The following is a 15980-nucleotide window of genomic DNA, read 5'->3' as shown; positions in this document are numbered from 1 at the left end:
TTTAGATTACTTCTGCTGGACCTGGAATGAATGACGCTGAAAAAACAAAAGCAGTTTCAGTACTGTGTAAGAAAGACTTTAAAAAAAACAGTATTCCAGTTCTAGGTAGGATATGGATTTTTAAAATCGTTCTTTTCTCACTGCATAAGACGATGAAGAAGCTGAAGGTGCATTTTAAGTGAAACTTTAAAACTAGAATTACCTCTTGAAGAAATACATGAGTATGGAAAGATAATAAAATCTATTATAGAACATGTATCTAAAAGAACTGTGATGTTTTTATCTCTAAATGCACCAATATGGAAGGGACAACGAAGGAAACTCAGATAATGATTTAGTTAAAACAAACTCTGCTATATATGCAAAAGTAATTCTGCTGCTGCCACTAGTCATATTTAGCCTAATATCCTATACTAAATATAGTAATACAACCTGGAAGTACTGTACAGGTCTGGTCTAGGACAACCCTATTACCTTACATAAAAAGTGAGTCTACTTTAATGCAAGATTAAATATGACTAGTTTGCTACGTAACAATTTTACAAAATAAGTACCAGATACAGAACATAAACAGCATGTGAATGTTTTAACAACGAATAGGTGACATTTATGTCTCCATGCTGTTTAAAGAAACAACACATTCATATACAGAGCACCTTTCACCTGAAAGCTTTAAAGGCCTTCTTTAATATCTATCTTGCACTTCAGAAAGATTGAAAACAGCAATATGACTGATCTGGATCTGAACAAGAAAATTTACCCTTCTACCCGAAAGTGTGGAAAAAAGGAAGTGCATTGTGTTTCAATGCTGTTCCTACATCAGATATAAACACCAGATCCTTAGAAGTAATGCAACTGCTAATGGAAAAAGCACTAATTCCTTGTACACCACACTCAAACAAAATTACACAACAGTTTAAGAAAGGAACAAAAAAATATTATAGTAAACAAAATGCAATGTATTGTAAGTACAAAAAAAAAAGAAAAAAAAATCATCAACATGATTTTAAATTCTGGGAAATACTCTATCAATTTCAGATTAAGCCCTTGCATGCAAGTACATGAAAACAGCCAAATCACATCACAGGGGACAACATTTATTCTCTTTAAATATATACACAATTCTGAAGACAAGGATTTAAAACAACATTTTCCTTACTGGGCTACTTCACTCTTATATAGATGACTAATTCAGTTTAACAGCAGATCTGCTACTACCAAAAAGTGATGTATTTCCTAATAATTTTAGATTTTGTAAACAAGCATGTCTTTTTAAACGCAACAGTTAATGTAGTCTTACTTAAAGCTTCTCATTAAGAAGACAATTTCCATACTTCTCATGTGTGAGAAGTACCTTCAACTTCTTGTAAGTTCAGTTTGTTCCAGGAATCTATTCTGATGATCAGACAACATTGGTTCATTTTCTGAGACATACAGAGTTAATGGCAAAATAGGTAAGTATGATATACGAATTTAAACAGGATTTAAGTTTGCCTTGTCTTGCTGAAGTAACAATCCAGCATAAGACAATTCTCCAGTGGAGATACAAAATTGAAAATTATACATAGAGAATGTAATTCTCCAAAAAGAAATTTCTCCAATGATTACAGTATTCTCCATGCATTTCAAAACTTTAGGAATATGCATTAAAAATACTGATTAAAAGTCAGGATTAAAAATCCTGACTGATCTTTTCACTGGCTGTCAGCAAAAGGTATGCTTTCTTTTGAAGTCATGTCCCAAGTATGTAAGAGCCCTTCTTTACGCAAGATGAGCTTGAAGAGATAGTGTGTTAAGTATAAGAAAAAAAAATAATGTATCATACACACCACTTAGTGTCAGCTACCAGGCCTCAGCTTGGTGAGATTTTTTTTTTTTTCTTTAAAAAAACCCAAACAAACAAAACCAACTTTGAGGTAGTTCCTCCCTTGGTGTTGTCTGATACAGTTCAAACAGAAACAATGAAGCTATAGACATGTACACCAAGGAAGCTGCCCAGCACTCTGGTGGTTCAACCATTCTCTGCAGAGTCATAATCTTTCAGCATTTACTGATAGTAGTTGGTGATGAAGCACCATGAGAAAAAACATTATATAGGTACATGTAACACAAATTTGATATTGACATCAAACATTCCAGTGTTTTAAGATGTAGTAAATGTATTTCATTCCACTTTTATCTTACAAAAAAAAAAAAAAAAATCATATAGAGAAGCTGAAATCTTCTGACTTTGAAATACTATTGTTGAGATAAAACTATGACCTTAGAGATGAACTTATAGATTACAGGCCAATACCCCACACACATCCTTCTAAACTTTAAAATGTCAAGACTTACAAAGATCTTGTATGGCTAGCAAAGCCATGTGAAAACAGGGGTACACTCTCATTATGTGTAATGTTGTTATAAATTTCTTCACTTTAAGTATTTCAAAATCATTCCATTTTAAGCTCCGCCCTAAGATGCTCATCATGGTCTTCCAAAAAACATGCTTGTGAAATAGGTAACACATATAATAAGTTGCTAAAATTCAGAGAAATATCCATCTTACTAGGTGAACACACAGTTAAAAATATATCATAATCCAGGTAGAAATTTTCTGTAGAGCCTTGACTTTATTAAATGCTTCAAATTTGCAAACAGTGATCTAGCAATGTTCTTTTAAACACATGCATTTTTCAGGTACTTTGCTCTACTGGGAAAGGGAGGTAACGACAGTGAGGGGAGACAATGCGCAGTAGAGTTTAAAAGTACTTTTCACTAATCACAACACATGAATGAAATCAATTGAACTAGATTTCCTGGCAGCAACATAAGACTCTTAGCCTAGAGAAGATGCAGACAGCATAACACATGATGGGATTTCTTTGGCAGCTCATCACCTCCAATGATGAAGAAAGCATTGCCCACAAATCAGGTACCAAATGGTAGAGGTGGGTCCAAGCTTTCTGACATTTTTACTACTGAATCTGCTGCTACTGCTGCATGAGCTTGATTTAAATGAGCATTAGTAGTAGTAGTACTCTGGGAGGCTTTCCAACTTTTCCTGATGAAAGAAAATGTCCATTCCTAACAGTTTATATTCCAGTGAAAGATTAAAAGACTATGTTAAGAAAAAATATTAGAGGTTTCAGAACAATGAAGATTTGAGAGCTTCTATCAAAGAAAATTTGCAAAACTCCTTTCAGAGAAAAAGCCAGGGAAATTAAAGACATGAGACATTATAGCTGTAGATTTCTAAATATGAGATCTAGTCATGAACTACATTAGCACTCAGAGAAACAAATTTCTTTACTATTACTAGCAACAGTCACGGTGAAATAAAGCTTTCCTGCTTTATCCTTGAAATACTTCTAGTTTTACTCATAAAAATGGGAAATTGTTAAAAAATATAACATGGTTACTATGACAATTAATTTCTAAATAGGTTATACCCACAACACATGAACAGCTCTAATGAATAATCTGTGCAAATTAATTTCAGATTTCTCAAATTGCAACAAAGAACAAAGACTCATTATAGCAGGAAAAGGGTACTTAAAATAAGTTGACACAATTTAGAAAATGTTAGAAAGAACTAGACATCTTTATTCAATATTCTAATAATTTATATTGCACTTCATAACATAAAACTTACTTAAACATGATCTTTTCCCAGCTGTGCTTGCACCTCCTGAACATAAATTGCCTCCTCGATGGACCAGCTCAAGTTCCAGGTTTGTTCTGCAAGAAAAACATAAGTGTTGAATGGAACAGCATTACTCAAGCTTCTACGGACACAAAAGAGTCACCACAAACTCCCAGCATATACTCAATAAAGGAATGATGTGAACTAATCTCTAGTGTGAGACATATGATTCAGAATAAAACAAAAACTTTATCAAGATATTGCCATATGTGATTTTAAGTGGTTTGATTAACAAGTACTACATTAAAAGAGCTGCTACAATTGTGACTGAATGATTTAAAAAACAGTTAACTCTGAGGCTTTTTTCATATGCACACACAACTCCTTGATAATAAGGGAATTTATATTCAAATCTGAAAAGACAATGTACAGATTAGCTAAATTTCAATCCATCAGATATGTCTCGGAAGTGTTCTCTTTATTGGCAGGGCTTTTGTTTTGCTTTAAGCAAACAGGCAGTACAATGGATATACCATCAAGTAACTAAGTATGAAAACAGCTGAAATTATAATGGAAGCACTGACCTTTATAGATAAGTTAGTTAATAAAAGCCTTGGAGGTTAATTTTGAATGAAACACTGGTATTCACTGCAGCTCAGTATGAAATGAGAGTTGTGTCGCTAAATCTCTGCATGTCACATTGATGCTTTCTTTCTTAGTATTATTGTAATCTGATACTTAGGCACTGATTGTTTAGGCCAAATTTGATAGCTTTGTTTAATTTTGGAATTGGATGTTTCAGTAGTGCATTATCTTTTACCCCCAAAACTCAGAACAAACAATTTACGTTATGTTCTTTGAGAGCTTGTTTTAATAAGTCAACATAGATTTCTTTAATTAAAATAAAGGAACGTAATTCTATTATTTTGAAATGTTGTTTTGCTAATTTCATCCAAACTGCAAAGCTTAGTCTAAACATATTTTGTCCTTTAACTAAAAATCAAACAATTTTAGGTTCTATATAATGTGACTGAATACATATTAAAATCTATTCTATAATTTTAGGCACATAATATATCTAAGCTAAGAACACATACCCACACACACATATATTTAAGAATAAGCTACTAGATGACTATTTTATTGGAAACAAATTATTGTTTAAGAATTTCAGCTCCATCAGCTTGAAAGAATAATACATTTTTGATATGCAGTGTTTGTTAAAATACTTTTATATGTTTTAAAATAGTAACATTTCAGAATATTACTATCCCAAAGTTCGCAGCTTATGCCACCCATTTCTGAAGGAATGCTTTAATCCTCTCTACTCAGAAAAGGCAATTTAACACTGATAATGTGCCTGCTCAGAGCTCCATCTGGTTGCTGCTGATAAGGGCATCTGTGTGACAGGGGAATTTTCCACTCTTCAGGCGATTTGCAGTGCTCACTGAACTTCTAAAAATCTACCAGCAAGGAAGCAGGGATAGGGATTTCATATTAGTGGACAAAATAGCAATCGAACTAGCATGTGTTGGTTCATCATGGGAATATAAAGGAAACTAGTATGTTTTATTTCTACAAGCCTTCTGATAACTAATTTGTAGAATAAAATTAATAGCAGCCTTCCATTAAAACCAAGATAATTAAGATTTAAATCAAAACCACTACCTGAATGTCTAAGAACAACTTTCTAGATCTAGAATTTTAAATTTCTCTTTCACCAAGGAATACATACAATTTTACAAAACAAACCTTAGGGACAGTTCTGAAGAAAACTCTTTGTGATACGTATGAGGTGTTATATAGTACTTTTTGCTATAAAGAATGTAAGGAGAGAGATTTCTGGAAACATATACCCCATCACATATATGATACCAACTCTCACCTCCTGCACTACTCCATTGCCCCCAGCTCCTCAAAGGCATCAGCTTGTAGTTCAGCTTTCTCGGAAACATAAATATTAGCCTTTTCTCTAAGACATCTCTTTCAAAACATACCTAAACTTTCACATAAAAGTGTACAGTAGAGAAAGCGTTTTCTGTGAAACTGAACACTTTTCCCTTATAAAATGTTCTACATCAGATACAGCCCTAAATCATTTCTGAAAGAGACCACTGTATCTCCTTCCTAATTCAATCTCCCTTCTGCCTTAAGGATCTAAGTGTCATCTGCCCTCTACTGAAGAAAAGCAGAGCTCTCCGTGTCTACTCTCTCATCAGTGAAGAAAAGCTTGGGGCATCTGATAGAAGTGGAATACAGAGTGGTCTCTGAAAGCATCCTTTGCTATCTCAACCTCCTCAACATGAAGGAAGAAGAAGGAGAAAGAAAATCTATATGAGTGACTGTTTATCTAGAAATCTTTGCATCATTCACTGGAGCAACAAATTCTGTAGAACACTGGCTTTATCTTCTTCACTCAAAGAAAAAAAATGAGAAGATGGATTTTGCTCAGCTGTACAGACTCCTGATTAAAAAACAGCCCTACTTCATCCCTTCTTGTGGGCTTTCATTAAAGGAACATATTAGGGGTGGGGTGGGCACATATTTCTCAGAATTCATATCAGGACAGAGTAGGGGGAAGTAAAAATGCAATGTCCTTTTCCAGAAAGAGAACGTATTTGGATGGACCTCCTCTTTCTATTGGGACAGAAGATTCAAGTTAAGCACTACCATTTTATCCACTTCACTTTACAAAGACAACACATATATGTGAAAAAATCCAGATACTGAGACACAGACTGACCGGAAGGAAAGAACACAATGTTCCTATATTGGTTTGTACACAGCTGACAGCAAAACCAAAAGCTTTGTTTACACAGCCAACAAAAGCATGAGACCTATTGCTATGCAATACAAAATTAGACCTCCAAGATACTGCCACAAATGACAGTCATAAATGCTATGAATCCAGAGCTATTAAAATTAAAGCTAGGCACACACGATTTGTGAGTGACACACTATACTAATCTCACAAATGTCTGCAAAGACAAGGAGGGATGCATACAAAAAGGGCATAAATTTAACGAGATAAGACTTTAGGGAAAGGGGGAGGTAGCTAAGGAGCTGCTCTCACAGCTCTGCATGGAATTCAGGACGCCAAGACCCCAATTGCCTCTTTTGCTAGGAACAGACAGGGGCTAGCTCTCTCACTAGGTGGTAGAGAATTCGCTTGCAATTTGTTTTCTCTGCTACCAGTGACATCTATCTGGGTAAGCAAACGTAAAGTAAGAAAAGTTCTCATTTTTCTGATGTAGAAAGGATAAGATGCGGCAAGTGGCTACATCTTGTTTAACCAGTAGTATTCGCATTCCAGCATGCAAAAATTCACTTCAAAGCTGGTCTCCAGCTGTAAACTAGCATCTTTAAAGAAGACTGCAGATGATGTTGTTTTCCAATTGAAAAATGGAACATGACTTAATGTCCTGGTTTGGGCTGAAATAGAGTTAATATTCCTCTTCAGGGACTAGATGAGTGCTGTGTTTTGGATTTAGCTTTGGGTTTGGTATGGGAAGAATGCTGATAGCACACTGATGTTTTCAGCTGCTACCGAGACTTCAAGGACTCTCCGACTCTCCATGTCCTACCTGTGCGCCAGGGCACAGGGAGGGAGCACGGCCAGAGCACCAGACCCTAACTGGCCAGTGAAATATTCCATATCATGGCATGTCATGCTCACTATATAAAGGAGGGGTGGTTGGGAAGGAGCCCTCTTGCTTCCGAGATTGCGACTGTGGGATCTTGGTATTTCGGGGTCGCTGGCTGGGAATGGGCTGGGGATTGGTTAGCGGGTGGTGAGCAATTACGTTGTGCATTGACTGTTTATATATATTTTTTTTTTCTATCATCATCACTGTTCTCGTTTTATTGCCATTATTAAACTGTTCCTATCTCAGCCTGTGAGTCTCCCTTCACCCCTCTAATCCCCTCCCCCATTCCCAGGTGGGGAGGGGGAATGAAGGGTGACCAGCTGCGGGGGTTGGTTGCCGACCAGGCTCAAACCGCGACACTTAAGAAGATTAAGTGTTTCATTCACTTGCAAATATATGGAGTCAATAAAAATGTAATTGCATTCAAATGCTTGTTTAAACATGGACTACTTATCATCTTGACCACTTATCTGTATGTTAGATTAAATACCAGGAAGAAATGAGTGACAGCTGTAGATGGCCTGACCAACACAAAAGCAATGTTTCAGAACACATGAAACTAGAAATACTCAAAGGTAACTGGTTGGTAACGAACACAAGGATATCATTACCTCAGAAAGAACTGGATGGAAATAAGGAAGAAACAGGCTGAACTATTCTGGATAGTCCATTGTTTGGATACTTAAACAAAACATACTAAAATTGTACAAAGAAAACTTCTGAGAGATGACCAGCTCACTCACATATTTATCTCCATAAATACAAACTGTAAGGTTATATTAAAATGTCTTTATAAAAAAATTAAACTTTTAAAATATATAGTTCTTATGAAATTATCAAGCAGTAGAAGCCTGTAAATCTGGCTTGCTAGGCAACTGAAATAAAACATTTTGTAGCTGATCTGCCAGGCTCCCTCATAAAAGATCTTAAAAGTTATGGTAACAACAGGGAAGGCTGGATCCAACACCTGAAATCCTTCAGCCATGGACAAATGAAAAATTGCAGACACCAGTCTAACTAACAAGAAGAGGTCACAATGAGCACAGGTGGCGTATCCTAATCTTAGTGTCAGCCATGATTTCTCCCTCCAGCCCTGCAAGCAGCAATGAAATGCTGTTCTGGTTTGAGGTATTTTTAGCTCTTGTAATGAAAACAAAAATCTTGGGTTTAGGGTGTTAGTGTAAAAATAATAAAATACAGATCTATTTAAATTATGTTTAACTAGCATTTTTTAAATTATATAACTTTACACCCAGAAATAAATTATAACACCATTTTTCTACGTTAAATGGCATGTCAAGTTATGGCTACAAGTAATCATACTTTTACATGGGAAACATTAATTTCAAGTCCTTTGTATTTTTGGAAGGCTCTTAAATTGTATTGACCAAACACATCATTGCCTAAAATTTCAACATTATTTATCCTTGTATAGCATATACCACTTAGACTATACAGAATAATCTTTTAACTTGCTATGTATAAAATTTAATTGCTCTTCTTAATCAAGACACAGTTAAGATATCTGCACTCTTTAATAGTAATATTTCTTTTAATAGATTTATAAATAATCTATGTTGGGAGAGAATTCTGGAGATCAGATGGTCCAACCTTCTGTTAAAAGCTGAACCTTAGATTTGATTATACAGAGCCCTGCTGAGCCAAGTCTTGAATATTTCCACTGTTCATATACTAAAGACACTCAGCAACCAGAGTTTATGAAACTGAAGTAAAAAATGCTACTGGATGATACTACTTGTATGCTTGCACTTTCTCTGGAGTCAGCACCTTCCCTGCAGGCCTCAGTAAGTCAGTTTAGAAAAATTAGTTGCCTAATGCATATTTCAATTTATGGGAAAACCCTACATCACAGTAAATCTGAACAGATTAAACATTCAGAGCATCTTAACATTAATGGTATAGATGGAAAAGGGAACTGTTTGATTTTCTTGGAGACTGTGTCTGTGACACTGACAGCTATAGAACTGGAATCAAACATCACAGAAAAAATGCTGGTAGTTTTGACACTTTTTTAGAAGTCTTATTCACATGAAGAGAGATTCCTTGTTGTTGATGTAAAAAAGGCTCCTTCTGTGATCCCCATTTAAATAAATAAAACTAATGTCTGACTGAGAGATTAAGGCCCCTGTGATTTAAAAAACAGCAATACGGCAGTGATATAGAAATAATCTCATTCTGCTAAATAGTAGTAAAGAAGATTTGACAGTTTGGGAAAGGAAAGTAGAAAAAGAAATTCAACATAAAATTTGGATGTATGGAAAACAAAACCTTGAATAAAGAACAACACTAAACAAGCAGAAGTCAAAATATTCTCCAGATTTTGTGCCACTGCTGCATACAGTAAAAATGAACTGAAAAGCACATCTTTTTCATCTTGCATATGCTTACATATGAAAATCAGAACATGTAACCTCAATGTACTGAAGTACTCAAAAAATATTTTCTGGAGAGGATGGATTTTTTTTTTTTTTTAAAGAAGAAAACTATCTGGTCAATAATACCATTAATGAGAAACATAAAAGAAAAATATATTAAAAGAAAAAATATACCCACCTGGCTACTGAATACATAAACAGAAAATCATTGTCAGGTGATCCAGGACTCTTACTATAATCTGTATACTTCTTCTGTGTTGTACTTTTTATATCTTTCATTACAGATTCCATTTCTTTACTGAGATTGGTTTCAGACTATGAACAAAGACACAAAAGAAGATTAGTTAATTTTACCTGAAGAAATGCAATACCTGATCGCAAAGCGTAGCACTTTAATATTTATAAACACACATTTGTAGGTTATGGAAAAAAATGCATTAAAAGCCAGTATTCTGCCTCACAGAAGTGTTACAATATTCTGAAAGTTGTTCCAATCTGTTCTGAATATGAAAACATTACTGTTCTGTCCATCTCCTAAGTACAAGAATGTTGCTTGCATTACTTTAAAGTATATTTGCATTGTACAAGTACATGAAAAGAACACAAAGTATCTTCATCAAGACTGAAAGGCTAGCAAAATTTAATAGAATTCTATCATTCAGAAAGACGTCATGAAGCTTTGTAATACATGAGCATCTGCAAACTGCTCTTTCTGTCAAACAAATAATCCATACCTTAAAATGTTCTTAATAGACATTCTTTAAATAGCTTCCAGTTACAAGGGTATTGGTGGTTTTACATTGTAAGGAAATGATAAATGAATATTACATGACTCAATTCTATGTAAATTACTATGAAGAGAAGTAAAAATGTACTCCATAAAAAATTGTATTAATCACATTTTGTCATAGCTTTTTAACTGTTTATTTTTAGTAGGTAATATAATATGTGCTGTAAATATTTAAAATTTCTTGATATGAAGAAGAATAGTACTTTATCTTCCATATTAGAAGAAAACGAAGTTTCCCAGGCTGTCGAGTTGCTAAGAGGTCACAAATGCAACATAATGTAAATACTGAAAGGTACAGGCAAATTAACAAGGATCTTTCTGCCTTACACTGATGCTTACTGGGAAAGTTCCCAGCTGTTCTTGAAGGTCTTCCACCTCTTGTACAAGATCTTGCATACACTTGTTACTATGACTTTGCCAGAGGCTTCTTTCTACGTTGTTTCCAGGATAACAAGGAAGAACACTGTTAGCAAACTGTCTACAGAGAGGACAGGTAAATTCTCCTTTGTCCACTGAGAAACCCTGGAGGACCTGGTCATTCTAAAAGAAAATAAAGAAGACGTAGCTGAAATTTGCAAAAGATTATAATTTTTAGTTTGTTATTTCAGTTGTATAGCTAAAGAACTAAGTCTAAACCCAAAAACCCTAAAATAAGAATAACTGAAATAGCTTCTCATTTTAGTGAAAAAATTCTTAACTATTAGAAACTATCTTACAATCCTCCAACTCAACTAATTTTCCTAATTTTCAAGTACTCTTCACTGTAGACAATGTCCCCATAATAAACTAGAAATACTTCAACAGGGTATTTTGAACATCTCATGTGTTGTCTCTTTCTAGCAATTCCTGATAAAGTTTGAGACTCCCTTGATAACACCTATAAATTTATCAAAAGGCAATTTTATTTTTAGTCATGAGAAATATTTGAAGATATTTCTCAGAAGTAGTACAGGCTGAAAAACCTAATCAAGTAGCCACTGGAGGACAGCAGGACAAAAACCCTGATCATTTCTTCATCATGAAAAATGGACACAGAAGTACGCACTTGGGAAGTGGGGACATCTCACAAGTACTCCTGTTACTGGCAAGCAACCTTGCTTCAGCTTCATTAATTGTCTCAACAGTTTCCCACTCTGGGAGAACTACTAAGTTAATAGCGACTATAATTTAAACTTCAAGGAATCAGCCCAGAATGCTGAGGCTTTCTGGTGAGCTTACTCTTACATGCCTTTCTGGATGTTGATCTCTGATTGTATTATGTAAAACTAAATCCTTTACCCAGATGAGCAGAAGTTTATATAAATTATTTCAGTACTAAGAATGCCAGAAATAGTTAAAATTATTATGCACTCATCTAGGTAGTAGTAATACATGCTAGGATCAAATGTTCACTTAAATAATCTAGAAATCTTCAAGAATACGAGATGGAATTAACAGTTTATTTTGAGTTTATGTGAGAATCCACCAGGAATGGGACTTCAATGTCCATATGATGCAAAAGTTTACTTTTCCAAAATTCTGTAAAATTAGATTCTACCAAGAAATCCCAGATTTTACTTAATTATCTTGATGATGCAATTACTTCTGAAAGCATCTCTGCAGTCATATGGCAAAGAACAGTTAATCATGGGATCCAATAAAGGTGGCACAGCTTCCAACTTCTCTAGAGGTAAATTTCACAGTATGACCAATGCTGATTCTAAAAATACAAAGCATTGCTCATAATTTTCTCAAGAAGGAAACAAATCAACATCTTATGAGAAAATAAAACTAAAGAAATATCATATAAAGTAATCTTGAATAAAAAAGCAGTTTCAAATGCAACAAGCAGTCATCATTTAGTCTTTATTTTATTACACTAAATGATACAGAAAGAAATGATTGCTTAAATAAAGTCTGATGACTTCTACCACTGCTTGGCTTGTGATAACATTCTACGGTGCCACTGAACAGTTCAAATCCAAATAAAAAAGATGATCTTTACTTTTACTTACCCGTAAAGATTCCATGTAAGATTTGTGACAATCTATGTGTAAAGTGTGGCCACAAGTTTGTACATAAACACCTCCTTCCCAGCCTATTGACACTGCTTGAAGACAGGAACTCTAAGACAAAGCAGTAACAGTAAGAAAAAAGAACAATATATATATATAAAGGTATAAAGGTATTTACCATAGCTTATTTTAAGATTTATAGAATATATAGATTTTTATTTGCATGCTACCTAATTAAAAGACATGCTGTGGAAATAAAGAAAAAATTTTATAAAGTATTTACTTATGCTAACTTACATGGCTGCCAGTATGCTATTCTTTCCAAGAGAGCACCAAACACTTAAGTTAAACTTCTGCACTTCTTGTCACTTAAGATAATGACTTATTTAAAGAATCTCTTGTATTATAGCATGAAGATGGCTCTAACTCTTACCATCTGCTCCAGTAGTACCCATTACCCTGTGTCCAACAGCAATATACTGCTCCAATACATTTCATTCAGTTTTGTATGTAACCAAAATAACCAGGTCACAGTTATATCATTAAACCATAGCCTGCTATTAAAATTCTGTGTAAACACTAAGGGTTTTTAATGTGTTGCTGTATATAACATACCATAAAGGGAAAAGAGAATAGAAACTTATTTAGTGAACTGAGTTTTATACTAGAATTGTTTTGAAAACATTGTCTTATTCAAAGACTACACTTATAGCCCACATGCCAAAAATAAAGTTCCCTCATTGGTAGTTGTCAGAAAACAATGAACTGAACAAACTGTCACCAAGGGCAAACTTAAAATAAAGAATTCTAGAAAATTCTCCAGCAGAATACCTAGCCATAGTCAGTCTAATCATTAAATCTCCATTTCCCCCCAAAATAACTTTATACACAGATTGAAATGTACATTCCAGTTATACATTTAAAGCACAGAAAAAGATTTATGGCTACCAGAGTCTGAAAACAATTTTTACTGCAGACTCACCCTAAAAAGGTCTTAATGCATGATGCAAAACCCAGGCACTGTGAATAACCAACTCTGATAGTTGCATTTTCTAAGCATGTCATAGCATCTCGTTTTTTTTTCCTGTATATGAGCAGGAATTCAAGACAGAAATACAATTCTAGCCAAAAGACATGTTTCTATTTACCTTGCCTCAACCTGATATTTATAATGTGTTATGACCCTCTCAGGCCATAGAAAAAGCAAAACTTTCTCTCCTACCGGTTCCTGCATAACTTAGTAGACTGCACAATTAGTAAGGCATAGTCATATGATATTCCTGGATAAGCCCCACAGGACAAATGTTTCATTCAGGAAAAGCATTATTTACTGCATGTATTTAATGAGGCTACTTAGTAGCATTAGCATAAGGAAAAAAAAAAAAAAAAACAAAACACCACCCAAAGCCTTTGCAGAAGGGCTTTATTATTCTTGAGTTCATAAATAAAGGAGATTCCAAAGCAAGACATAGGCTTGGGATGGAGCACACCTATACCAAGCTATTGGTTACAGAGTACTATGTGATCCTGAAAACAGTCTTATCAATCTAGTATATGAAGTTTTATCTCCTAATCCTTAGTCATACCTCTCCATACTAAAAATAATAATTTTCAATGATTTTTCCTTTAATGGGCAAGAACTCCCTGACTGACAGCAGGCATCAAATTTCAGCTAAAAGTACAAAAGGAATATCTACAGAGAGAATTTGCCTGTTTTGCCCAATTGGTATATGGCATGTAGCTTTTAAATACATTCTTTTCTTCTAGTAGAATAAGCTAGATCGTGTTTCATAACTTAAAATTTTCATATCTATGTGAAATTATTCTCTTGCCTCCTGAAATCTGTTATTAGAGGAAGGACACTTACTGGGAAGGACACATTTGATAAACAAAAGGACTTCTTATGGCTTAGCTCAGCTGAACAAGACGCTCAAGACACTAATAGATGTTTCCATTTTTATGCCAAAAGAAATTTAAGGATTAGTTCTTTCATGCAGAGACATTTTTCAGCACAGTAGTGACCTGGAAACTTGAAAGCAAAAATAGCTAATTTAACTAATGTTTGAATCAGGACTGGAATTTTTGAACGCAAGGATCCATTTGCTCGTTGCATTACAGTATAGCTTAGACTAATCTGTTGGTAGTGTTATTGCACAGAAAGGGAAATAAACATTTCAGTGAGATCAAGGTTTTGAATAACAGTTTGCTTAGAACCCCTTCCATTTGTAGTATGCAAACATGTAAAAATAAAGCTACAACATTTTTAATCACTTCAGTAGGAAAAAATATTAACTATTTGAAACAATAAACATCACTGATGTCAAAAGAAGAAAAGCCTGCCAACAGATTCTTTCTGAACTCAAGTATCTTGCATTCAGAAACAATTTCCTACTTATATCTTTAAAAGTTTTACTTTCTATCATGAAAATGTAATTTGCCTCAGGCGAAGGTGCTTTTCTGAAAACACTGTCCAATTTTTAAAACTATATCAAAACAATTATGAAATTTATTTATTAACTAATCTATGCTACATAAGCAAGCTTGGTTGCAGTTGCAGTTGGCAAATTTCAATTAAGTGGTGACAGATTATAAGAAAAGTATCAATTGTGTCAGAGTAAAAATTGCCAGTTTTTCTCCTGTAAGCTTATAAAGGCTGATTAGTTAGACCTGCCTAAGAGCTGGTATGTCATGTGAGACTAGTATATAAGAGCTGGTATGTCATGTGAGACTAGTCTATAAGAGCTAATTTAGGATCATAGGTTACATATTTTTCTCCCCCAGAATGATTTGTCTGAACAGTTATATATTATCTTAGGTGGCTGTTTTCTACACTAGCAAGGAAAGTCACAGGCAGCACTTCCACAAAGGTCTACAGCTGAACAAGTCCAGTCAAGCAACAACCGGCTCTCAAAATTAAATAAGAACGGCTGTAATGTGGCTTTGTGAAGCAAGGCAAAACTCTGTTTGGAACTGCTAACAGAACTGCAAAACAGAAAATAACATACCAACTAGTGTAAAATTGAACTTTAGTAATGTTGTGCAGAGTTGAGGATTCAGCAGAAGAGGATAAAGTCTTCTGCTGGATCCCTCCTTCCCATCCACTCATCCCCTCCTTCTATGCAGTGGCTCAGAAAACTGTTACAGGTTAAAACAACTCTTTCTGCTTACTCTGTGCTGCCAAAAATATTTTTAACTGATTAAGAGTAATTCTTTGATCAGGTTTTATGAATGGTCACAAGAAAACTGGTGTTATGAAAGTAATATCTAATTCAGCAAAACCGTATCTCAATTGTGTGGTCACTCTGAATTGTAAAATATCTTCTAGAGAACATCTGCATGGGTATTTAATGACTATATAGTCTGTACATATAACAGATGCCTATGTCAAAAATGTAACTAGGGAAAAACCAGATGCTATTTAAAAATAAGGACCCTATAAAATGTAAACACTTCATAACTTCTGCCAACATGACAAAGTGTTCATTAAATGTAGAAATTAAACCAGGAGGTCTCTAAGTTGTAATT

General features: G+C 34.5%; 1 protein-coding gene across 5 annotated transcripts in view; it reads right to left on the bottom strand.

The window, feature by feature from the left end:
• The window catches only part of UBR3 (ubiquitin protein ligase E3 component n-recognin 3), a 118485-nt gene that overhangs the window by 34562 nt on the left and 67943 nt on the right, over positions 1–15980 (bottom strand). For 3 of the 5 annotated variants that reach the window (XM_042784293.1, XM_042784295.1, XM_042784298.1), the window contains 4 exons: positions 12456–12566; positions 10789–11001; positions 9850–9986; positions 3638–3723 (listed from right to left, as the gene is read on the bottom strand). In XM_042784293.1, the coding sequence (XP_042640227.1) occupies positions 3638–3723; positions 9850–9986; positions 10789–11001; positions 12456–12566 (547 nt within the window). The remainder of the gene's footprint in view (positions 1–3637; positions 3724–9849; positions 9987–10788; positions 11002–12455; positions 12567–15980) is intronic. The other 2 variants (XM_042784294.1, XM_042784297.1) reach the window with 1 other exon arrangement.

This window comes from Tyto alba, unplaced genomic scaffold (genome assembly GCF_018691265.1).
Source record: "Tyto alba isolate M040663 unplaced genomic scaffold, T.alba_DEE_v4.0 Super-Scaffold_7, whole genome shotgun sequence".
In the NCBI taxonomy this organism is placed as follows: Eukaryota; Metazoa; Chordata; class Aves; order Strigiformes; family Tytonidae; genus Tyto; species Tyto alba.
This window is presented reverse-complemented; position numbering and strand designations above follow the sequence as displayed.